Genomic DNA, 27,251 nt, shown 5'->3' on the forward strand with positions numbered 1-27,251 from the left:
TCCAATCCCATTCTTTCTTCTGTATGTCTCACAACAATAAAAAATCAGCATCAGTAGGAGTTCTGCACTTGGTAATGGTAGACTAGATAATTTGAATCAAGCCTTTTTCTGAGAACATCTAATAAAATTTGAAAGCATTGGAGAATCAACAAGGCAGTGAAGAGAATTATCAGGAGAACATCTTAGATGAGAAAGAGAACTAGATAAGAGTTCTATGTTTGGGGCAATTCCCCTTGGATCCACTACCAGTTCTGCAAGAGGCCAAGAAGCTGAGAAATCAAATAAAGGCTCACAGATTTGAGCACAGTGACCAGAGACAGAAATCATTAAGAAAATGATAACTAGTAGATCACTGTATATTTGGAATTTAAGAAAACACTTTCTAAATAATTCATGGGTCAGAGAAAAAAATCACAACGGGAATTAAAAAGCATTAGGAATTGAATGATAACAATAAAGCCACATATCAAAAATATGTACACTTCAACTAAAGCAATTCATAAAAGAAATTTTATACCCTTAATTTGATATTTATATAAAATAAAAAAAGATTTAACTATTAAGAATCCAACCAAGGAAGTTGGAAAGTTTCAGAAAATCAAGATAAAAATCAAAACAAAGATAGACTGAAAGTAGAAAATGATGCAATGAAAAGTGAATATATAATAAGATTAACAATGAGAAAAATTGATTCTTAAAGATTAATGAAATTGATAAACACTTATAAACACTTACCAAGACTGATCAAAAAACAAAAAGTGAGAAGGCACAAAACCCCAATACCCAGCAATGTAAAAGGGGAACTCTTGACAGGTGATACATTTTATACAAGGTCCTCTCTATTGTATTTTGCTCTTTTTTTTTTCCTACTTTAAGGTGGAAGCTTAGATCATTGACTATGAACCTTTCTTTTCTAATATAACCACTTATATTTCCCCTTTATATATTCCCAATATATATATTTTGGTATATATATTGAAAATATATATATATTTGTATATATTGTATATATATAAATATATATTGTGTGTATATATATATATATATATATATATATATATTTGGCAATATATTTCCCCTTTACAAATTCTTTAGCTCCACCCTACAAATTTTGGTTTGCTGTACCTTTATTATTACCCAATTAAAAATATTTCTAACTCTTTTGTAATTTTTTACAGACATTTAATTATTTGGAAGGATGCTGCTTAATTTTTAAATAATTTGAACTTTTCTAGATATCTTATTAATAATTTATAATTTAATTCTCTTTGGTTAGAGAACATACTTTGTTAAGATCTTGATTTTTTGAAATGTATTGACTTGTTTTATAACCCAGTATATGATGTATCTTTGTGAATGCTTGAAAAAAGTGTGCATTCTGCCACTGATGGGCTTTCTCTAAAAATCAAAGGATGGTTGACAGGTTTGTTCAAGTCTTCTATTTTGTTAGCAATTTTTATATCTAGTTGTTCTATCAATTACTAAGAGGAGAGGTGTTAAAATCTCAAATTATGACTGTGGATTTGTCTATTTATCCCTTGAATTTGGTCAGATTTTGCTTTATGTATTAAAAGTCTAATTATGCAAATACACAGCTATATTTGTAATATCTTCCAGATGAATTTCTCCTTCTATCATTATAAAATCTTCCTATTTCTAGTAGTAATCCTCTTTGTCTTCTCTTAAAATGTGAACAATTTTGTCCATTATTTCTTTCAATTTTTTCTCCCTTCTTTCTTCACCTTCTAGGATTCCAGTTACATGTATGTTAACCCATTTAATAATGTCTCCTCTGTTCATTAAATCTCTATTCACTTTTCTTTAATGTTTTTTTCTGTTTTTCAAATGGGCACTTTCTACTGATGCGTCTTCAAGTTCCCCGACTCTTCTGCTGACTCTGGTTTGTTGTTAAGCCTATTCAGTGAATTTTTTTATTTCACTTGTTAATCTTCTCAGTTCTAGAATTTCCACTTGAGTATTTTATTGCCCTATTTCTCTGCTAAGGTTCTCCATCTGTTAATTCATTTTTCTTTAATTCCTTAATGATATTTACAATAGTTGTTTTAAATTCTTTGTTAACCTCAGTATCTGGACAATCTCAGAATCAGTTTCTATTGATTGCTTTGCTTTTGAATATAGATTGTATTTTCATGTTCACTTCCTTTTGCTTGTCTAATGTTATTGTATACTAGACATTGAGGATGATAGAGATTCATGATTCTGTTGTGTTGTTCCTTGTAAGCGTGTTGATTTTTATACTTTCAGGCAGTTAACTTGGCTGGGCTCAAATACCAAACTATTTCAACTGAAATAATCAGCAGCTGGAAACTCAGATCTGTTCAGTTCTTTCACCTTCCAGTGGCTACTTTTTATAGGCTCCTTAAAGTCTCCTACATACATATGGAGTTTAGCTGACAAAGAGCTGGGTGGATTTTATACATAGAATTTAAGGATCCTTTCTATATTACTTTCCTTTCTGAGACTTCCCCACAATTCTCTCACCACTCTAGTAGCCCAGAACTTTGCCCTCCAACAACTCAATCTATTAAGATGGTGATTTTCTATCCCCCTATATCAATGATTGTGGAATGCCCTCAGGTACTCAACTGTATGTGATCTTTTTAACCTACTGTGATAGTTTTAAAATAATCCACAAATTCACTCTCCTCTTTGGAGAGGTTAAGTTTCATACCCCTCCCATTGATTAGGCTGGACCCAGTGTCTCAATTCTAATAAACTGAAAACATGATGGAAGTGATACCACATGATTTCTGAGACTAATTCATAAAAGGCATTGCTGCTGGGTTGTTTTTTTTTTTGTCAATCTCTTTCATCCCTTGCTCTGGGGAAAGCCAGTTGCTACGTTGTAAAGATGCTCAAGCAGACTAAGTCTGCTTGTGCTGCCACAACAGAATATAAGACTGGGTGGCTTAAATAGAATTTTATTTTCTCATAGTTCTGGAGACTGCAGGTCCCAGATCAAGGTACCAGGAAGGGTTAGTTTCTAGTGAGAAACCTGGCTTGCAGGTGGCCACCTTCTTGCTGTACTCTCACATGAACTTTTCCTCTGTGCACAGAGAAAGATTGGGGAGTTGGGGAGGAGGAGAGAATGCTCTGGTGTCCCTTACTCATCTTATAAGGACACCAGACCTTTTGGATTGGGAACCTACCTTTATGACTTCATTTAACCTTAATTACCTCTTTTTTTTTAAGATTTTATTTTGTTTAAGATTTTATTTATTTATTTGACAGAGAGAGTGAGAGAGCACAAGTGGGGGAGCAGCAGAGGGAGAGGGAGAAGCAGGCTCCCCAATGAGCAAGAAGCCCACTGTGGGGCTCGATTCCAGAACCCTGGGATCGTGACCCCAGCTGAAGGCAGTCGTTTAACCAACTGAGCCACCCAGGCGCCCCCCCTTAATTACCTCCTTAAGCATCCTATTTCCAAGTATAGTTACATTTGAGGTTAGGGTCTCAACATATGAATTTCAGGGAGACACAATTCATTCCATAAAACAGCCCTATTGAAAAGTCCAAATGGGGCGCCTGGGTGGCTCAGTTGGTTGAGTGACTGCCTTCGGCTTGGGTCATGATCCTGGAGTCCCTGGATCAAGTCCTGCATTGGGCTCCCTGCTCTGCAGGGAGTCTGCTTCTCCCTCTGACCCTCCCCCCCCATGTGCTCTCTCTCTCTCTCTTTCTCTCTCTCAAATAAATAATATCTTAAAAAAAAAAAAGTCCAAATGGTGAGAAACTGAGGCCTCCTGCCAACAGTCATGTGAGTGAGCCATGTTGGAAGCAGATCCTGCAACCCCAGCTGATGTCTTAATGATGTACTCTCATTAGATATTTCGAGCCAGAGCCACCTGGCTAGACAACTTACAAACTTCTGACCCCCAGCAACTTTGAGATAATAAATATTTGTTGTATTAAGCTGCTAGATTTTGGGCTATTTAGTTACACCATAATAGATGACTAATATGCCTATCCATTCAGGGGCTTTTGTCTTAGTTTTTTTTTTTTTTAAGGTCTAGAAACCTTAATTAAAAAAAATAATCAGAGATGTAAAATAATATTCCTGTTCCCCTATTTACCACAGCAGTATTCATAATAGCAAAATTTAGAAATTTTAGTATTCAGCAAAGAAATTAGAGGTCCATTCAACTTTTTACTTCAATGATTATAGTTTCTATTTCTAGAGGTTCTTTTCCATTCCTTTATCTGTTCATTCTTTTTTTTTTTGGTATTTTAATCAAAGTATTTCATTTATATTTTTGTTCATTCATTCATTCATTTAAAATTTGAATTTCAGTATAGTTAATATATAGTGTTATATTAATTTCAGGAATACAATATAGTGATTCAACAATTCTATGTTTACTCACACTGCTCATCATGATAAGTATATATTTTTTTAAATATTTTATTTATTTATTTGACAGAGAGAGAGAGAGCACAAGCAGGGAGAGCAGGAGAGGGAGAAGGAGGCTGAGCAAGGAGCCTGATGTGGGACTCAATCCCAGGACCCTAGGATCATGACCTGAGCTGAAGGCAGATGCTTAACCGACTGAGCCACCCAGGTGCCCCATGATAAGTGTATTCTTAATCCCCATCACCCATTTCACTCATCTTCCCACTGAACTCCCCTTCACTTCCCACTGACCACCAGTTTGTTCTCTATAGTTTAAAGTCTGTTTTTTTTATTTGTCTTTTTTTCTTTGCTTCTAACTTCCACATATGAGTGAAATCATATTCTTTCTCTGACATATTTCACTTAGCACTATACTCTAGATCCATCCATGTTGTTGCAAATGGCATGATTTCATTCTTTTTTATGGCTGAGTAATATTATATAATTATATTAATTATATATAAGTAATATTAATATACATCAACTCCATTTACCCTTTTTCCAACTTATATGTTACTGTCTTAGTTCAGGCTGCCGTACCAAATTACTGTTCACTGGGTGGCTAATAAACAACAGAAATTTATTTCTCACAGTTCTAAAGGCTGTAAATCTGAGATCAGGATGCTAGCACAGTTGGGTCCTGGTAAAAGCCCTCTTCTGGGTTGCAGATGGCTGCCTTCTCCTTGCAGTACTTCATGGCTGAAAGACCACAAGCTAGCTCTCTGGCCTCTTCTCTTCTTACGTGGGCAGTAATCCCATTCATGAGGGCCCCACCCTCATGACCTGATTACCTCCCAAAGACTCCACCTCCAAATGCCACCACGTTGGGGATATTTCAACATGAATTTTGGGGGAGGGGCCATAAGTTACTCTTATGTAACTCATTTTATTTCCATATTTTTTCTTAACAATACATTATCATTATTAATATTGCTGTTATATTTAGCCAACATTTCCTCAGATTTACTCACATTATTTACCACTTTTTTCTTCATTCCTTGTTGAATCTCAGACCATCCATCTGGAAATACTCTTTCAGCCTGAAGTACAACCTTGAGAATTCCCCTTAGTCAGGACTTGCTAGGGCATTATTCTCTCAAATACCTAAAGCATGTTTTTATTTTGCTCTCTTCATAAAAATAATTTTTCTTTGCTCAGCAATAAAAAAGAATGAGATCTTGCCATTTGCAACAACACAGATGGACCTAAAGGCTATAATACTAAGTGAAATAAGTCAATCAGAGAGACAAATACCCTATTATTTTATTCGTATGTGGAATTTAAGAAACAGAACAAATAAACAAAGAAAAAAGAGACAAACAAAGAAAAAAACCCAGACTCTTAAATACAGATAACAAACTGGTGGTTGCCAGAGGGGTGGGGGGTGAGGGTTTGGGTGAAATAGTTAAAGGGGATTGAGAGTACACTTATCTTGATGAGCACTGAAAAAATGTATAGAACTGTTGGATTATATTGTACACCAGAAGCTAATATAACACTGTATACTTATTATACTTCAATAAAAAATGATAGAATAGAATCCAACAAATCTGGAAGCCTAAAAAATAATTTTTGAGTATAGTTTTTTTTCTTTCAACACATTGTTCACTACTTTTTAGATCCACTGTTGAGAAATAGTTGTCAATCTCTTACACTTTTGAAGATAATCTGTCTTTTCTTTGCCTGTCTGCATTTGAGATTTTCTTTGTAGTTCTCTGCAGTTTTGCATGATGTATTTAGTTGTGTATGTAGGGCCCAAGGGCAGGCTGCCTCAAGACGGGCCACTTTGGCACACTGGTTATTTTATTTTTTTAATTTTTTTATTTTTTAAAGATTTTATTTATTTATTTGAGATAGAGAATGAGAGATAGAGAGCACGAGAGGGAAAAAGGTCAGAGGGAGAGGCAGACTCCCTGCTGAGCAGGGAGCCCGATGTGGGACTTGATCCCAGGACTCCAGAATCATGACCTGAGCCAAAGGCAGTCGCTTAACCAACTGAGCCACCCAGGCACCCTGGTACACTGGTTATTTTAAAGTTACTTAAGAGACAGCCTTATGCAAGAAGAACACTCAGACTCTCTTCTGGCCTCCTGAATGCAGGAAATAAATCTTCCATGTGAAAAGTACCCTCCCTGCACGAGGAGGTAAAGAGACATCCTTACCACCAGAGATGGAAAATTTAGAGCCCAGAAGCCTGTATTAATAATAACCCTTGTTCCTGTTTACTAATTTACTACCACAGCCCGAACTCTGTTTAGAATTTCTTACTAACTGAAGCTCCCAAAGTTTTCTTTGATTTGTCAATTCCTCACAGATTTATTCTCTATCTAAAGTGTGCAAGAACTGTCGGCCTTCGTCATTTCTTTAAATCTCAATATCATCATTGGGTTTCCATATGCACATAATAAAACTTTAGTTTTTTTTCTGTTACTATATCTCATGTAAATTTAATTTAGTCCAGCTGGAAGACCTTGAGGGTAGAGAAGAATTTTTCCTTCCCTTCACGTATTTCTTTCATTTATCCTGTGTGGATTCACTGGGCTTTTAGAAATTGTAGAATGGTATCCTTTAAAAGTTCTGGAAAATTCACCTCTACAACTGAAGTCAAACTTGGAATGCTAGATTTTTCCTACTTTATTAATTTTTGTATCTTTCCATATTTCTATACTGACCTGATAAACCTATCCACCTATATTTTTTCTTTTATTGCACATTTTCATTTCAAGAAGTTTCATTTAGCTCTTTACCAAAAATTTTTACTGTGGTAAATGTAAATAATATAAAATTTACTACCTTAACCATTTTTTAAGGGTACAGTTCAGTGGCATTAAGTACCTTCACACTGCGGTACAACCATCACCATTATTCATCTCCAGAATGTTTCATCATCCCAAACTAAAATTCTGTACCTATTAAACAATAACTCCCCACTCTTGAGCTGTACCCTTAGCCTTGGTAACCACTATTTTACTTTCTGTCTCTATGAATTTGACTGTTCTAGCTACCTCATACGTGTGGAATTGTACATTATCTATCCTCTTGTGACTGGTGTATTTCACTTGGCATGTTTTCAAAGATCACGCATGTGGAAACATGTATCAGAATTCCCTTCCCTTGTAAGGCTGAATAATACTCCATTTTAAGTATACACCACAGTTTGTTTATCCCTTCATTCACTGATGGACAGTTGGGTTGTTTCCACCTTTTGGCTAATGTGAATAATGCTGCTATAAATATCGATGTACAAATATGTTTGAGTCCCTGCTTTCGAAACTTCTGACTATATACCTAGGAGTGAAATTGCTGGATCATATGATAATTCTATGCGTAACTTTTTGAGGAAGTACTGTAATGTTTTCCACAGCAGTTGCACTATTTTACATTTCCACCAGCAATGCACAAGGGTTTCAATTTCTCCATATCCTCATCAACCAACATTTGTCATTTTCTGTTTTGGTAATTGTTATCCTATGAGTGTGGTCTCTCATTGTGATTTTGATTTATTTATTTTTATTTTTTTCAAAGATTTATTTATTTTAGAGAGAGAGAGAGCACAAGTAGGAGGGGTAGAGGGAGAGGGAGAGAAAATCCCAGGCAGACTCTGCGCTGAGCATGAAGCTTGGTATGGGGCTTAATCTCATGACTCTGAGATCATGACCTGAGCTGAAACCAAGATTCGGATGCTTAACTTACTATGCCACCCAGGTGCCCCTATTTATTTTTATTTTTAAAATTTTTTATGTATTTTTTTTTTACATAAGCTCTACACCCAGTGTGGGGCTTGAACTCACAACCCCAAGATCAAGAGTCACAGGTTCTACCGACTGAGCTAGCTAGGTGCCCTTGTGATTTTGATTTATAGTTCTCTAACAATTAATGATATTGAGCAGCTTCTTATGTGCTTATTGGCCATTTGTGTATCTTCTTTGAAGACATATATATTAAAATTCTTTGCTCGTTTTTAAAAGTCTTAATTTTTTTATGAAGACAATTGTTTAAGAGCAGTTTTAGGTTTACAACAAAACTGAGAGGAAGGTACAGAGATTTCCCATATACCCTTGTCCCCCACATATGCATAAACTCTCCCATTATCAACATCCTCCACCAGAGTCTTACCTTTTTTTTTTTAAGATTTTATTTATTTATTTGACAGAGAGAGACACAGTGAGAGAGGGAACACAAGCAGGGGGAGTGGGAGAGGGAGAAGCAGGCTTCCCGCCAAGCAGGGAGCCTCATGCAGGGCTCGATCCCAGGATCCTGGGATCATGACCTGAGCCGAAGGCAGACGCCCAACAACTGAGCCACCCAGGAGCCCCTGTTACCTTTGTTTAAAGCAAATTCTTCATTTAAAGCCAAAATAAGGGGCACCTGGCTGGTTCAGTTGACTGGACGTCTGCCTTTGGCTTGGGTCATGATCCCAGGGTCCTGGGATCAAGCCCTGAGTCAGGCTCCCTGCTTAGCAGGAAGTCTGCTTGTCCCTCTCCCTCTGTCGCTCCCCCTGCTTATGCTCTCTCTCTCACTCTCATTCTCCCAAATAAATAAAATCTTTAATAAATAAATAAGTAAATAAAATGTTGTTTCAACATTTTTTAAAAAGCCAAAATAAAACAGCAACTATTTTTTTTATTAAGACTTTATTTTTTAAGCAGTTTTAAGTTCACGGCAAAACTGAATGGAAGATACAGTGATTTCCAATATACCTTCTGCCCCACACATGCACAGCCTCCACCATTACCAACATCCTCCACTGAAATGACACATTTGTTACATCAGCACATCATAATCACCTGAAATCTATAGTGTACATTATGGTTCCCTCTGGGTGTATATTCTCTGAGTTTGGGAAAATGCATGATGACATGTATTCATCATTATGGTATCATACAGTGTATTTTCCCTGCACTAAAAATCCTCTGTGCTCTGCCTATTCATCCCTTCCCTGCTTTCAATCAGTGACCTTTTGAAAGTCTCCATAGTTTTCCAAAATGGTATATAGTTGGGTTCATACAGTTTGTGGCCTTCTCAGATAGGCTTCTTTCACTTAGTAATATGCATTTAAGGTTCCTCTGTGTCTTTTCGTGGCTTGATAACTCATTTCCTTTTAAGCACTAAATAATGTTCTATTTTCTGGATATACCACATTTGTTTATTTATCCATTCACCTACTGAAGGACATCTTGGTTTGCTTCCAAGTTTTGGCAATGATGAATAAAGCTGTTATTTTTTTTTAATTTTTTTAAGATTTTATTTATTTATTTGAGAGAGAGAATGAGATAGAGAGAGAGCATGAGAGGGGGGGAGGGTCCAAGGGAGAAGCAGACTCCCTGCTGAGCAGGGAGCCCGATGCGGGACTCGATCCCGGGACTCCAGGATCATGACCTGAGCCGAAGGCAGTCGCTTAACCAACTGAACCACTCAGGCGCCCGAATAAAGCTGTTACTAACACCCAAGTGCAAGTTTTTGTGTGGACATAACTTTTCAGCTCTTTTGGGTAAACATCAAGGAATGTGATTGCTGGATTGAATGGTAAGAGTATGTATAATTTTATAAGAAACTGTATTCCAAAGGCTATATCACTTTGCATTCCCACCAGCCATAAATGAGAGTCCCTGTTGCTCCAAATCTTTGCCAGCATTTAGTGTTGTCAGTGCTCCAGATTTTGGCCATTCTAATAGGTGTGTAGTGGTCTCTTATTTTAATTTACATTTCCTTGATGACATAGATGTGGAGCATCCTTTCATATGATTATTTTTAATTGGCTTGTCCTTTTGATATTGAATTTTAAGAGTTCTTTATATATTCTGGATATTAATCTTTTATCGAATATATAATTTACAAATATTTTCTCCATTCTGTGGTTTATATTTTTGCTCAATTGAGAGAGCAATGTCCTCTGATGCATAAAAGTTTTAAATTTTTATGAAGTCCAATTTATCTATTTTTTTCTTTGTTTTGCCTGTTTTTGGTGTCATATCCAAGAAATCATTGCCAATCCAATTTCACGGCATGTTCATTATTTCCCCCTATGTTTTCTTCTAAGTGTTCTATAATTTTAGTTCTTACATCTAGGTCTTTGATCCTTTTTCAGTTAATTTTTGTTTATAATGTGAGTTAGAAGCCCAACTTCATTCGTTTGCATGTGGATATCCAGTTTTCCCAGCACCATTTGTCAAAAGACTATCCTTTCACTTGAATGATCTTAGCATTGTTGCAAATCATTTGACCAGTGAGGGTTTCTGTCTGGGCTAATTTATTCCATTGGTCTATGTGTCTGTCTTCTGTCAGTACCACATGGTTTTGATTACTGCTGCTTTGCAGTATATTTTGAAATCAGAAATTGGGTCCTCCAACTTTGTTCACCGTTTAAAAGACTGTTTCAGTTATTCCAGGTCTCCTAAGATTTCATATGAATTTTAAGATGGGTTTTGACAAAAAATATCATTGGGATTTTGGTAGGGATGGCACTGAATCTGTAGACTGTTTGGGGAAGTATTGACACATTAACAATTTAAATCTTCCAATCCATTAAAATGGATTGTTTTCTACTTATTTATGTCTTCTTTAATTTCTTTTAGCAGTGTTTTGTAGTTTTCAGTGTACAAGTCTTTTGCCTTCTTGGTTACATTTATTCCTAAGTATTTTATTTTTTTAAAGATTTTTTTATTTATTTGTCAGAGAGAGAGAGAGAGTACATAAACAGGGGGAGCAGCAGAGGGAGAGGGAGAAACAGGCTCCCAGCTAAGCAAGGAGCCCAATGTGGGACTTGATCCCAGAATCTTGGGATCATGATCTAAGCCAAAGGCAGACGCTTAACAGACTGAGCCACCCAGGTGTCCCTATTCCTAAGTATTTTATTCCTTTTGATGCAAATATATAGGGAATTGCTTTCTTAATTTTTTTTTTGATTATTCATTGTAGTGTATAGATATGTCTTCATCAAATTTTTAAGCTCACTACCCCCTGCAGGTAATTTCAACCTAGTCTTTTACTTTTTTAAACTAAGACACATAATTTTTTTATAACCTGTTTCTGATCATTCTAACAAAAGTCTTCTGTTGGTTCATGTTCATGGTGCCCCGTTTCCTTTGTGTGCTTGGTTACTTTTGATTGATTTCTGAGAACTTACCTGAGGGAATTCTTTGAGGCCTAAGATAAAGATATCTCCTACACAGAGGATTTTTTATTTCTTCCAGGCATTTATAGGCACTAAGTATATAACTAATATATATATATCAAATTCATAATTTGAGGCTTGCTAGACCACCCAGACAATATGCCTTAGGTTATAATCTACGTGAGAGTTGCCTTGGGCCACAACTTCTTGGGGACAGGTATTATTCCTTTTCTTTTTCTCCCCTGTTCCACTAAGCATCAAGACAACCTTCCCTGAGTTCCCGTAGACGTGAGTTTATCTCTTGTTCCTACTCCTATTAGTCTACCATCCTTTGGTGGACCATACCCCTTTGATTCCTTCTTACCCTGTGACTCTACTCAGGATCAAAACACAGACTGCTAATGCCTTCAGGGTAAAAGTGGCTTTGGGACTGTGGAAATCCATTTACCTCATTTTCCAATTTCCCTTCAGTTTTGGTCTCATAGTTTCTTACTATCATGTCATCCCTTTGATGCTTTTAAGGAAGTATGTTTTACATGTTAGTGAGCATTTTTACTTGTATACAGCAGGAGCAGCTCACTATCATCAAAAATTCCAGCACTACCTTTTTAAAAAACTCCCTCTGCACTTGACATCCCCTACCATCTTCTCTTTTCTCCTTCATGGTTAAACTTCTTGAAACAACTGTCTACATAAGCTGTAACCACTTCCACCTTCCATTAACTCTTCAACCCACTCCAAAGTTCGCTTCCAATACTTTCAAAAGTGCTCTAGCTAATGTCACCTACAAGCTCCATGTTGTTCATTTCAATGGATATTCATTGTATTTGATCTCTTAAGCAGAATTGGAGAGACTCTGTCATCCCTTTCTTGTTAAAATGGTCTTTCTTGATATTCTTGATGCCACATTCTTACGGTTTTATATCTTCTCTGCTCTTCCTTAACTGATCTAGGAGTTCATTGCAATGGAATTTAACAGTAAATGCTCTATAGTCTATTTTTTCCTTCACTTTTAGAAATTATCTATGAAATTTTATCAGATAGAAGTAAGTACCAGGGTGCCTGGGTGGCTCAGTCAGTTAAGCGTCTGCCTTCGGCTCAGGTCATGATCCCAGGGTCCTGGGATGGAGCCTTGCATGGGGCTCTCTGCTCAGCAGGGAGCCTGCTTCTCCCTCTGCCTCGGCTGCTCCCCCTGCTTGTGCTCTCTCCCCCTCTCTCTCAGATAAACAAATAAAATCTTAAAAAAAAAAAAGAAATAGGTACCACAATCTATTTAAAACTATTATGGCTTTTATCATACTACAAATAGTTAACATCTGTCTCCCTTTTATTCCCTCATAGTAAACTCTTTTAGGATAAGTCCATAACTAAACATAAACACTGAATAACTGGCTGTTGAATAAATCAATGAATAAATGAAGAAAGGTTAACGTGCTGTTAACTTCACTCTCAATTATATGTTGGTCTATTTCTTGAAGAGCAGGTATAAATCCAGATAAATTTGCAGCGTTTTCACAGACTGGATAAAATGTACTTGCTAGGAATCTATTATTAACACAAAAGGACTATCCATTAAAAATTCTATGTAATTTATGTTCAAATATTCTAGTAAATTATACAGTATATGCAAATAGAAAATAAATATGTAAAACAAGAAAAATCACAGTGGTTTTAATTTGGGGGAGCAGGTGGGAAGAAGCTGTTTCTGAAAGTCGAAAGAGAATTTTACTCTGACAAAAGAAGAAACAAAGGCACAGGCTTTTCTGGTTAATAAGGAAGCTTTAGACAGAGGAGCCTCCTCCTAAGGAATAAATGGAAGTCTAACAGAGCTTTTGCAATCAGGTAGGACAAACTCCAGGGCAGTTGGTCTCTCTCAAGACAATGCAACTACTGGGTTTCCGTTCTGATCTTTTTTTTTTTTTTAAGGTAAGGGAGCAGAGTATTTAAATTGAATAACACTTGGGCTAAAGTTGCGGTCTATTTCTCAAGTCAGAAATAGTGCAGCAGTCCAGCGCCAAGGACACAGGTGTGAAACACAATCCTCAACAACTCTGAATGCTTCCCCCAGAGACAAACCGAAGTCTCGAATGTTGAAAAATGGTGTTCTCCTGGAGTGAATCCGGACTTCCCTCAAACCTCAACAGAGACGCACGCAAAATTTAGCTCGTACCAGAACAAATGTTAGAAGCCACCCATTGTGGGCCACCCCCCACCTTGGTGCTCACTGGACTCCCCTGGGTGCCCACCTGCATGGTGTTCCCCTTCGCCCTCGTGTGCCGTCGTCGTCCTGCCACTGGTGAAGGACCCCTGACTCACACCAAAGTCTCCTTCAAAGTGGAGGCCAGCCAGGCCTAGCGGTTGCCACCACCCAAGGGGAGGGGGAGGGGCGAACAAGGGCCTCCTACGCATGCGCGCTGCCGAGTGCAGCTTTGTTGCCAGGCAACGTGGAGGCGCGGCCGGGGTGGGGGCATTGCTGTGGGTACAGATGCACCAGGTCCAGGGCATCTATCCCTAAGCAGTGCCTCACCTGTTTGCAGTCTAGTACTGGTGCTCGTATTCTTCCTACCCTTCCTTCCACCACCACCAAATCAGCAAGTTGTTTCAGAGTTGTTTCAGAACCTCTGGCACCCTTCCAACCCCCGAGTCCTATCTTCATGGAGAAATAACAAAATCCTGGGGAGAGAACCCTCCAGAGGAGGGCTTCCTAACCTGGAGCCCATAGCCTATATTTGGATGGATTTTAAGGGATCCCTAGCCCACAGCCCCCAATTGTACATAATTTTGTTGTATGTATACATTTGTTGGTTGGGGGAGGGGGGAGGAATTGGGGGTTTAGGACCAGAACTTTCATCAGATGCTCAATGGCTTTCCACCCCCGTATTAAAAACCCACTCACTGCCTTAGAAGACAGGAACTCCGGCTTTAGGTAGGAAACCTAGACAGTCGGGTTCCTTGGCAGTTAGGTTAAGGAAAGGGTGTTTACTGGGAGCTGCCAGAAATGGGAGGAAAACATTTGATATTATCACCAAATAAGGTTATATACATGGTCACAGAGATCTACTGATAGGATTTGGAAAAGAAGAAAAAAGTGTTTTTAGTGACACAATTTTAATCTTGGGTTCAGTATTGGACCACTTCATGTGTAGCGCCCAGTTAATATTTAATACAAATCCTGTACTCCTGGGAGCCTATATATTTTGTTGTGTTTGTATATAAAATATTAATTTGTTTAATATAAAATATTTTAAAACAACCCACAGTTTTTGTAACGATGTTTTGGTATTTTTTCTTCCTTTATTTTTTTAAATATCCTGGGAGCCCTGAAAAATGTAAATGACTTAAGTCTCTCTGTATTTCTTTCTTTTTTTTTTTAAGTTTTTATTTATTTGACTTTGACAGAGAAAGACACAGCAAGAGAGGGAACATAAGCAGGGGGAGTGGGGGAGGGAGAAGCAGGTTCCTGGCTGAGCAGGGAGTCTGATGCGGGGCTCGATCCCAGGACCCTGGGATCATGACCTGAGCTGAAGGCAGATGCTTAACGACTGAGCCACCCAGGTGCCCCAGTCTCTCTGTATTTGTAAGAGGCTCTGGGAACTGCTTAAATTAATATTTGATTCCCTTTTATTTTGACAATCCAAAATCCACACTAGTTGAATTACTACTGTGTGTAGCACTAACTAATGTTGCCCTATATATTTGTGGCTTTAGAGCAGGAGGCCCTCGAGCCTCTCAAGTCACCAACTTTAAAAGCAATTCCTTTTTAAAATTTTTTGTCTTTTCTTCCTTACATTCTTTGCATGGGTTGACAAGAAGTGAAATTCAGGGACTTTGTTAGTAAAAGGAATAATTTAAGCTGTAATTATTGGTCGGCATTAGACGATAAAGCTTTGTGAGGGTCTCTACCCTGAAGAATTTAAGACAATCCTACCCACTCTAGAGCCAACCCCCTCTAATCAGCCAGCCTCCTTGGTGGTGGAGGAGGTTATCCAAGAGGGGGGTCAGAAGGGAAAAATCCAGAGGAATCTGAAGGGAGATAACTAAGCATCCATCTGAGGTTAATTCTGTGTCCAATAAACACTGATTTTGATGTAAAAAGTTTTCCAAGTGTGTTCATGATCCTCTACTAGTGAGATTTTCTTTCTGGCAATGGACAAGACCGGTTGCCTTTCAGATATTGCAAGGTAAAGTGACTTTTTTTTTAAGATAAATTGAACACTACTAGGTGATAGAAAAAGCTAAACCCTGATATTTTTGTAGCAATCAGACATCTCTTGGTAGATAAATCAGAACTTGCTTATTGGACTATTTTGATGGATAATGACCAAATTCTCCAAATAGTGTAGTTTTAGTTGGTAGTCACATTCTAAGATAGTTAACTACTAGACACTATGGTATTTATAAGAGCTGGTGATTTTGTCACTGATGAAATCCAAATAGGATGAACTAAAATAGCTCATTAAAACTCAACTCTCTTCTGAGTGCCTTTAATAAAAATAACAAAAGAGCATGTGTGTCAGTACAGTTGACCCTGAACCACACAGGGGTTAGGAGGACCCCCTGCACAGTTAAAATCTCCCAGACTTAACTGCTAATAGCCTACTGTTGACCAGAAACCTTACAAATAACATAGTCAATGAGCACATATTTTGTATATATATTATATGCCATATTCTTACAATAAAGTAAGCTAGAGAAAAGAAAATGTTATTAACAAAATAATAAGAGGAAATAGGGGCACCTGGGTGGCTCAGTCAGTTGAGTGTTCCTTCGACTCTTGATTTTGGCTTAGGTCATGATCTCAGGGTTGTGGGTTTGAGCCCCAAGTTGGGCTCCCCACTCAGCAGGGAGTCGGCTTGAGATACTCTCTCTCCCTCCCCCTCCCCCCACTTGTGTGCATGCTCTCTCTCTCTCTCAAAATAAATAAATAAAATATTTTTAAAAAAGAGGAAATACACTTACTGTACTGTACTGTATTTTTTGAAAAAAGTCCATGTATAGGTGGATCTTGCAGTTCAAACCTGTGTTGTTCAAGGGTCAACTGTACTGTCAAAAGCTGCAGGGATCTAAGGAACATCATTATTTAGAGCTTTATTACATAAGAAAAAAATATTTTAAGATGCTTTTAAAATTGTCAACAAATTAAACATTTATAATCTCAACCAACTTTTATTGAGAATGTTTACAACACAGGGATTCTCAAACATGATAAGTTTAACAAGAATTGTTTCTGAGAAGAAAAAAAAATGTTAACATTTTGCATCCCCTGGTGCCGCTTCTGTGGAAAATAGTTGGTATCCTGTATAAAAAGAAAAATTAAATTTAGAGTCAAGTATAAGTGAATATGTGAAGGTGTGTATGTAATGTTAGTATACAGACGTTTCTCAGCTATTCTTCAGTCTGTATATTTTTAGCTATTAATCTCTCTCTGATAGAACACTTATTCTACATGTCTGTATTTTCCAAAATTTTACAGTATTTAACTATATAAAAGTGGTTTCCTAAAGTTCATTGATGCCAATAAGATTTATGAATAAAGGGTGCCTGGGTGGCTCAGTTGGTTAAGCGACTGCCTTCGGCTCAGGTCATGATCCTGGAGTCCCGGGATCGAGTCCCACATCGGGCTCCCTGCTCTGCAGGGAGTCTGCTTCTCCCTCTGACCCTCTTCCCTCTCATGCTCTCTCTCTCTCATTATCTCTCTCAATAATAAAAAAAAAATCTTAAAAAAAAGATTTATGAATAAAATATTTCAAAAGTTGCAGTTACTCCTCATGTATTTATTTCCTTTTGTGCAATTAAATCACCCTATTTTATGTCTAACCATTTTCTAAGTAAGTATAAATCCTCAGGACGGAGTAAGACCTCAGATAATCAGATGAGAAAAACAAAGAAAAAATGATTATTGAACTGTTTCGCTACTGACAAAATAAAATGAAATCTTAAGTGAGCTAGTCTGTGTAAGCCCTAATCCTTGAAAAAAATCCAAATAAAGCTATTTTCCTCAAAGAGAAGTTTTTACTAAATTAACCAAATCGTGGATTAAATTCCATTTCACATTTGTGAGCACTCTACCACTTGATTTGGTGTTACAAGCACAGACATTTTTTCCATTTAGTATTAAACTATTTTTTGGTTTCACATTTTATAAATGTCTCTACTTTGTAATATTATAAAAGATAGCTTCTTTTCCATTATCCTTTTGTTCTTAGTTCCTTAAAAAAAGGAAAAAAATTAAAAAACAAATAAAAAAAGGAAAAAATTAAGAATATATTTGCTCATATTTCTGATGTGAACAGGCCTTTGCTGAAACAGGAATTAATGCCAAATATAGTCTGAAAATTTAAGTTCCTAATTATGTCCCATGAACACATTAAATTTTTTCTCCACTTTTTCAATATATTTGTCTCTTTTATTTCTGTCTTACCTGAGTTGGCTAATGTATAAGAACTGCATTAAATAAAAGGTGACAGATTATTTTTGTTTTGTTCCTGACAACAGAAATTCTCCAAAGTGTTTTACTATCAAGACTGCTACTGACTTTGAGACCATTATATAAATAATGTTAATAAAGATTCATCTCTTTCTATAAGAAGTTTTTTTAAAACAGCAGACATTGATATGGAATTTTGAGATGATTAAATAATTTTTCTTCTAATAGTGAAAATATTTTAATAGATCTCCTAATGTTGAACCATCCTGAGTTGTTAGAACAAACTTCACTTCTATGGAGTTACATGATTTTAAAAATATACTGCTGAATACAATTTACTAATATTTCTTTAACATTTTTGTATTGATATTTATAAATAGGATTACTTACAGTTTCCTTTTTTATACTACTTTTATAAGGTTTTGGTATTAGTATTGACTTCATAAAAAATATTTTGAGATTTTTCTTCCATGTCTGAGCTATAAAAATTTAAAATCTATTGGGCTAGTACTTTTGAGGGGGTAGTTTCTAGATATGTTTACAATTTTTTTCCATGGTCATTAGTCTGTTCAGAGGGGTTTTTTTTTTCTTTCTCCTGACATCAATTTTGGTAGCACCAAAATTTACTTTACTAGACAATCCTCCATTTTATTCAGGTTTTCAAAGTGATAGGCACAGAGATTTGCAAAGTACTGTTTTATGATTTCCATTTCTTCTATATCCGTTTTAATTTCCTTACTTTCATTTGTATGTTTGTATATTTATGGTTTCTCTTTTTTTTTCTTAAGGTAGGCTAATTAGATTATTTTATTTTTTGCAAATAAATGGATTTTGCTTTACCAGCTCTTCTATTTTACTATTTTATAATGTATTAATTTCATTTTTCATTTTATAGTTTTCTTCCTTTTGCTTTACTGAGGTTCACCTTGTTCTTTTTTAACTTTTTGAATTAAATCCTTAATTCACTCATTCTTTCTTGCTTGATAGCATTTAAAGCCTTGAATTTGCTACTGAATATGGCTTTGGCAGAGTCCCATAAGTTTTAACATGCAATATTTTTATTATCTGTTTTCTGGATATTGTATAATTTTTGGTATTACCTTCATTAGAAATAGAGCATTTTGATTTTTGTTTCTATGAGAAAATACTAAGAATTTTAACATTCTTTTTTTTCTTTTTTATTGTTATGTTAATCACCATACATTACATCATTAGTTTTCGATGTAGTGTTCCATGATTCATTGTTTGTGCATAACACCCATTGCTCCACGCAGAACGTGCCCTCTTTAATACCCATCACCAGGCTAACCCATCCCCCCACCCTCCTCCCCTCTAGAACCCTCAGTTTGTTTTTCAGAGTCCATCGTCTCTCATGGTTCGTCTCCCCCTCCGACTTACTCCCCTTCATTCTTCCCCTCCTGCTATCTGCTTTTCTTTTTTCTTAACATATGTTGCATTATCTGTTTCAGAAGTACAGATCTGTGATTCAACAGTCTTGCACAATTCACAGCGCTCACCATAGCACATACCCTCCCCAATGTCTATCACCCAGCCACCCCATCCCTCCCACCCCCCACCACTCCAGCAACTCAGTTTGTTTCCTGAGATTAAGAATTCCTCATATCAGTGAGATCATATGATACATGTCTTTCTCTGATTGACTTATTTCACTCAGCATAACACCCTCCAGTTCCATCCACGTCGTTGCAAATGGCAAGATCTCATTCCTTTGGATGGCTGCATAATATTCCATTGTGTATATAAACCACATCTTCTTTATCCATTCATCTGTCGATGGACATCTTGGCTCTTCCACAGTTTGGCTATTGTGGACATTGCTGCTATAAACATTGGGGTGCACGTACCCCTTCGGATCCCTACATTTGTATCTTTGTGGTAAATACCCAGTAGTGCAATTGCTGGATTGTATGGTAGCTCTATTTTCAACTGTTTGAGGAAACTCCATACTGTGTTCCAGAGTTCTTTATAGATTTTGGATACTAGCCCTTTATCTGATATGTCATTTGCAAATATTTTCTCCCATTCTGTGGGTTGTCTTTTGGTTTTGTGGACTGTTTCTTTTGCTGTGCAAAAGCTTTTTATCTTGATGAAATCCCAATAGTTCATTTTTGCCCTGGCTTCCCTTGCCTTTGGCAATGTTTCTAGGAAGAAGTTGCTGCGGCTGAGGTCGAAGAGGTTGCTGCCTGTGTTCTCCTTTAGGATTTTGATGGACTCCTGTCTCACATTTAGGTCTTTCAACCATTTGGAGTCTATTTTTGTGTGTGGTGTATGGAAATGGCCCAGTTTCATTCTTCTGCATGTGGCTGTCCAATTTTCCCAACACCATTTGTTGAAGAGACTGTCTTTTTTCCATTGGATATTCTTTCCTGCTTTGTCAAAGATGAGTTGACCATAGAGTTGAGGGTCCATTTCTGGGCTCTCTATTCTGTTCCATTGATCTATGTGTCTGTTTTTGTGCCAGTACCATACTGTCTTGATGATGACAGCTTTGTAATAGAGCTGGAAGTCCGGCATTGTGATGCCACCAGCTTTGCTTTGCTTTTTCATTATTCCTCTGGCTATTCGGGGTCTCTTCTGGTTCCAGAATTTTAACATTCTTAAGCTAACTATGTATTTAAGGGTTGAGATAGTGATATGAAAAAAATATTTGCAAAAATATGTTAAGCATAGAATCTGCATTTAAGATTACATGAAGTTAATAGAATATTCTTTTATTTGTGTGGTATAAATTTATCAATCTGCATTTGGGTTTAATTTCAAAATTCACTGGCTAATAAGATATTAGGAGTAACATATTTATTAAATATGTAGGGCCACCCATATATCTACTATATCTCCAGCCTTGATGTGGAAACTCTGTGAGTCCCCAAGTAGAAGTCATGTTCCTATATCTTTCCACATTTTCTTAGTTCTCTACAAGTGGTAAATCACAGCTTTTATAAAGAATCTTGGGATACAGGTCACTTGGAAAGCAGAAATGCATTCAATCTGTAAGTTCTGCCCATTATTGTGGACACTGATTACCACAGTAAGAACACAATCCCTGACATATTACTTGCACGATAAATGATGATAAGGTCAATGTCTACAAAACCAGTGAGGACTATTGTGGCATAGTCTGAGGAACATGGGCAAAGAAAATCTGGCCCTAAAATACTGACATTTTTCATCATATAAAGCCCCCATTGCCCCTATAACAGTAGTATGTATATAGAATATTAATGTACACATGCAATCAAGTAATAGAAATATACTGAGCATAGTTTAATTTGTGAATATCTGAAAATGATAGAAATTTTCAAACTGGGTTGAACTGAGAAGTACATACCATTTTAAATGTAACCTTCTGACCTTCTTCCATTGCGTGGCTAGAAAATAATAAATAAGAAATAAATCAGTGTAACTAAGGAGTGAAGTTAACTTTCATACAAAGCAACCTAATGATTTTGATGGGTGTTATTATTTCTTCTTTTAATGAGTTTTGTTCTTCCTTCCATCCATTCTCCAATTTGTTGTTAGATTTAGTTTCCAAAATGCAAACCTTACCGTATGGCTCTTCTTAGCCTAACAATAAAGTTGAGATTCCTTAGTTAACTATTTCACTGGCTAATTCCTGTTGATTCTTCAAATTCAGCCCTTAAAGCCTTCTCTGTACCTCCTCTACTCTCTGGCCCGGGTTAAATACCTTTCTTTTAGAAACCTCAGCCCCTGGAATGAAGGTGCATTTAACATAGTATTTTGTATTTGTTTATTTATCAATTTTCTCTATTAGGCTGTAAACTCTTAGAGCATAAGAATGGAATCCTATCTATCTGTATGCTTCTAGTCTTTGCAACACTGCCTAGCACCCAGTAGAAATTCAAAAAAGTTGCTAAATGACTGAATAAAAAATCTCTGGTAATATAGTAAGGATACAAACATTTTAGAAAGTAAAGCTCCTTAGAAAGAAACTCATATTTTGTACACAATTTGGACAAGCAAAATACCAAATGCAATTACAAAGTTTTTTCTACTTACAACCTCTAGTATAGTTGATTCTTTTACTTTTAAAAACTTATGAAAATAGTATAACTCTTCCAGTCTCCTGAATCAAATATTTAGTAAATGATTCTTTGGAACTTAAGGAGTAATGCATCCTTAAGACCCTCATTTCCTACACATGAAATTTCATAGAACTAAACTGTTTAATAGGTGAATGTCAACTGGGGTATTTACAAACATGAGTGGATTAGAGAAAAGATCAGAGATACCATAATATTAAAACAATACAGTGGGGGAAGAAGTGAATCTCAGACTAGAACACCTGATTTCAAATACCTATAAACAAACTTAAAAGCTTAATGTAAATGAATGCACAGTCAGGGTATTTTTTCAATTTTAATGTTGAGTGATTTTTTTTTTTAAATACGGTATTTGCATACCCTGAACAAAAACTGTCTTCGAACTTGGATAGGACCTTGGAATTCTTCCTGGAAGAGAAAACGAGGGCATTACACATCAACTAACAGTAAAAATAAGTGCAAATTCTTAGTGAATTCTTAGTGAAGCTCCAAGTTATTTTCATCTACCATAGTTTAAAAGGAGGGAATCAAGGACTTAAGTATATAATTCCTATCAATAAGGAATCTTTGAATGTATACCTGAGGAATTTTCACCTAGCAATATCACCAGAATGTTGTATTTTAAAATAATTTCCTAAGGGCAGCTGGCTGACTCAGCCGGTAGAGCATGCAACTCTTGATCTCAGGGTCATGAGTTCGAGCCCCATGTTAGGGGTAGAGTTCACTTAAAAATCTTTTTTTAAATAAAATAATAAAATAATTTCCTTATCAACATAACAGCTTCTAGGAAGTTTGTCAGTTGTATGTATATTCAACAGTAAGTAGAATGAGAAATGACAGTTCATAGATAATTAGCTATATCTAAAATCTCCTCTCAGCATTTTGTTACAATGAAATAGTTTCCTTAAGATACATATTGTATGTGCTACCACATGAACAGGGAAAAATATAAAATGGAATCATGCCAGAGCTAAAACACATCTAAAACACTTCCTATATTTCTATAGGAATTGAAATTGAAATTGAGGGACAACTTTGGTAAACTATATTCAGGGAGACTTGAGTAGATTTTCCCAGTATTCCCCATATTCACAGAAATGATAATGAAAAAAATACCAAATAAGAACAAACCAATTTCTCATAATGGGTATATTTTGAAGTGGTTCTTTTCTTAAAACATTTCATTTTAAACAATGGAAAGATTTGACATTTTATGGTTTCCATAAAATAGGTTCTTAGAGCTTCCTATTTTCAACAACTACTTCTTATAGAAGTATCAGGTTGGTGGGGTGCCTGGGTGGCTCAGTCGTTAAGCAACTGCCTTCGGCTCGGGTCATGATCCCAGGGTCCTGGGATCGAGCCCCACATCGGGCTCTCTGCTCAGAGGGAGGCCTGCTTCTCCCTCTCCCACTCCCCCTGCTTGTGTTCCCTCTCTGGCTGTGTCTCTCTCTGTCAAATAAATAAATAAACAAATCTTTAAAAAAAAAACCCAAGGTATCAGGATGGCAATCACTATGAAATTTATCATCAAGGCCTTTTGAAATTATTCCATAAGTATAATAAAATTTTTAAATTCTAAGAAATGGCTCTGACATCTATAAAATTCTGAAATTCCATATTAATTTGGGGTGCCTGGTCGGCTCAGTTGGAACAGCATGTGACTTGATCTCAGGGTCATGAGTTCGAGCCCCGCATTAGGTGTAGAGATTACCTAAATAAATAAACTTAAAAAAAAAACTTCAAAATCCTTGCTTTACAAGTAATATATCTTAAATTCTCAATATTTGTACCTAATTCTCATCCTGACTATAAACTCCCCAAATTACATAATATTTTAAAATGTGCACATAGAAACTATATATTTATATGCTTATATAAGAAAAGGTATATATGTTATAGTAAACAGGAAAAAAAGGCAGGGAAAAATGTAACTGAAATAGTGTCCAATTTTAAAACTTTCAAGCCCAAACATACAGGTCTTTTTAGTCTTCTTAGTGGAGAAAGAATTTGGGAAGTAGAAATAAAAAAGCTGTGGGGAGGGAAGTGAGGATGTCTAGCAAAGAACGTTTAAGAAAAGTGTTTGAATGCACTAAGATCTGAAAACTCATTTTCTTTAAGAACACAAAACATTTCACTATCAAAAATATGTTTTAAAATTAGGTGACCTAGGGGCGCCTGGGTGGCTCAGTTGGTTAATCGACTGCCTTCGGCTCGGGTCATGATCCTGGAGTCCTAGGATCGAGTCCCACATCGGGCTCCCTGCTCAGCGGGGAGTCTGCTTCTCCCTCTGACCCTCCCCCCTCTCATGTGCTCTCACTGTCTCTCAAATAAATAAATAAAATCTTTAAAAAAAATTAGTTGGCTTAGGCCCGTCAAAGCTAACACTCTACTGTAATTTTTTTCTATTCTTGTCTTACATTCTTTTCTTTCATCGGTTCCTATGAAACGCAGCTTGTTGCAAAATACTTTTAGGAGTTGTTTGTCCAACAGGATAGACTGCTAAGTCAGAGGTTATATATTCAGCTAGTTTTCTGGAAATACAGTCTCACTCAAAGTGGAACATTCAGACAAAGACCCAAACAGGCCACAATACTGAGTGTTTAGCTCTAGTAAATAATGACACTGGAGTGATATAGTAAACTAATAATTTGTTGGTGTGTTTTAAGAAACTGGATCTTTAAATTGAAATCTTACACTTTTCATCAGTCAAGCAAAGTCTTCGGAAAGTAAAAGTTAATTCCAAAAAGCATATATTACTTCTAGGATGTTTGTTGACAACGAATTTTTTTTTCATACTGAAAATCCTAAAATTTTAAGAGGCTATTACAGTTCCTCCTACATTTCTTCTTCAAGTTGGCAGCAGGTTTTGTCTTCCCTGATGGAAGCTTAGTTTAAGAATGTGAAGAATTTAGTAAGGAAATAGTGACCATAAAAATAAATTTTGAGGAATTTATTTGCCTAAACTGTATGCATTTTTTAAAAGTATTTGAAGACCATTGGTAGTATTTTAAGAATAAAATTAACATGGTACTTAAATTAAGGGAAAATCTAACAATAAAATAAGAGGAGCCTGGCTGGCTCAGTAAGTGGAGTGTGCCACTCTTGATTTCGGGGTTGTAAGCCCCATTGTGTGTAGAGATCACTTAAAATCTTTTAAAGAAATAATAGAAGTATCCTAGATTAGACAATAAAAAGACAGCATAGTGAAGAAAGTATTTGCCTAGACTAGAAGTCAGAAAACTGCTGTAATAATCTAATCTCACTTACTAGCATATTCTTGGGAAACACCTTTATTCTGAGTTGTTTCCCTTTTAGCAAACTGAGGATAACAACACTTGTTTGTTTGTTTGAAGATTTTATTTATTTATTTGACACAGAGAGAGAGAGCAAGCACAAGCAGGGGGAGCAGCAGGCAGAGGGAGAAGCAGGCTTCCCGCTGAGCAGGGAGCCCGATGCGGGGCTCGATCCCAGGACCCTGGGATCATGACCTGAGCTGAAGGCAGACGCTTAACCAGCTGAGCCACCCAGGCACCCCTGGGGATAACAATAGTTGTATAAGTACTAACAGAGCTGCCAAAAGAATAAACTGAGGTAATGTAAGACTTAAAACTATAATGCATTACAACAATGTAAGGCATTACTTAAAAATAATACCTAGAAACTTTCATCAATGAAAGAGTTAAAAATTATTTTTAAATGACAATAAAAACTCCACAATCTCTAGTTAAAAACGTGTTAAAACCCAGTTGTATTCCTCTTAAACAGATACTGGATTTGGGCCCTATTTCTGTTTAATTGTGAAAAACCCAAAATGCCTGAGTTTAGTTTCTGATTTATTTACTTCACAAGCCTTACTCTTCCTAACATTTTAGTACTTGGATAGAAAGCTTACCATCCTAGCAAACAGCCAACCTGTTCACCGAGGGGCAGTAAATTGTCCTTCATCTTTTCTCCTGTTCCTACCTAAGGACTAGGCATGCTGCTCTGTCCTTTCCTTAAGCCAAGAATAGGTTTCCTCACTGGGAGGGTCACGGCCCTTAGAAGGGAATGTAGCCCCAGCTTCCCTCATTGCCCTCAGCTTGGATCTGAGGGGATGTAATCTGGGGAGGGGGAACAAGATTCTCTTTTCTTCCTGCGTGAAAACACTTTTGCAAACAGATGCTCTTCTTTAGGGTGTTTATGTCAGGCTTATCCTGAAAAAGACTGTCTTCTGCATCACCACAACTGGGAATTAACGGTCCCACAAAGAGTGGCAAAGCAAGCATGCAGTTTGGGTTACATACGTCCAGTCTGAATCTCTTCATTCTTCTCTCATGCAGTTGAGGAACAAGCTGCAGTAACGGATGCACGACAGATGACTGAGAGACACGAACACACACACACGTGATGAGCACAAAAGCTTCTCAGCATTGGGCATAAAGACAGTTTCCTATTTGGTTTTGGTTTTGGTTTTACCCACTCTACTTGCTCCAGACAAAAAACAACAAGAAAGATGTTATGTAATGTAGCCCTTTGAGAACACTTCAAAGAACATGGAGAATAAGCCAAGAGATTGAATAAAATGTGGTAGCTCTATGCTAGGATCCTTGTCATTATGCTGAAGAAACACTTTCCTTAGGGCCTCAGCCCCATCACCAGCCGCCAGCAAGTAAATCAACCGCCTGCATCTCTCTGAGAGGCAAAAGGCTGTCTGCTTCCAGACTTACGCAAAATGGTTTGGACAGATGAAACCAACTCTGTGAGAATCAGTTTTCTGCTATGAAAATGTTTGTCTGGAAGATTATCCTGTACATACAACTGGGAATCTCCTTCACAAAATATATATTGTATTTAAAACTGAACATATGGAACAAGACAACAGGGGACACAAAAAGTGACAAATGTGTCATTGATCGTGAAAAATGTGACTAAGATACATTTTCTCAAAATGTAAAGATGTCAAGCAGAAGAAAATGAAAGTACATTTGAGACATGTGGATACCTGATACAGTTGCATTTTAAAGGCATGGCTTGAATTGAATCTTCTAACAAATATTAAATTCAAATTTATCAAATGGATTACTTTAAGTCTTATATGATGGTTATTTGTTAACCAATTCATCCTAACATTCAACTCCTCATACATAAGAATATTCAATATGACAAACATTTAAAACTGAGTTTATATTACAGTTACCTTTTCATATGTACATGTATATTTAAAATACACTATGCTCCTCATTC

General features: G+C 36.6%; 1 protein-coding gene across 8 annotated transcripts in view; it reads right to left on the reverse strand.

Annotated features, from left to right (window-relative positions):
* PDCL2 (phosducin like 2) overlaps positions 1 to 27,251 on the reverse strand; it is a 229,424-nt gene that overhangs the window by 24,743 nt on the left and 177,430 nt on the right. For 5 of the 8 annotated variants that reach the window (XM_027600745.2, XM_027600744.1, XM_035725330.1 and 2 more), the window contains 2 exons: positions 22,389 to 22,436; positions 21,296 to 21,335 (listed from right to left, as the gene is read on the reverse strand). In XM_027600745.2, the coding sequence (XP_027456546.1) occupies positions 21,296 to 21,335; positions 22,389 to 22,436 (88 nt within the window). Of the gene's footprint in view, positions 1 to 13,765; positions 13,904 to 21,295; positions 21,336 to 22,388; positions 22,437 to 26,311; positions 26,392 to 27,251 lie in introns of those variants that run through there. The other 3 variants (XM_027600747.1, XM_027600746.1, XM_027600748.1) reach the window with 3 other exon arrangements.

The sequence above is a fragment of the Zalophus californianus genome, chromosome 2 (genome assembly GCF_009762305.2).
Source record: "Zalophus californianus isolate mZalCal1 chromosome 2, mZalCal1.pri.v2, whole genome shotgun sequence".
In the NCBI taxonomy this organism is placed as follows: domain Eukaryota; kingdom Metazoa; phylum Chordata; class Mammalia; order Carnivora; family Otariidae; genus Zalophus; species Zalophus californianus.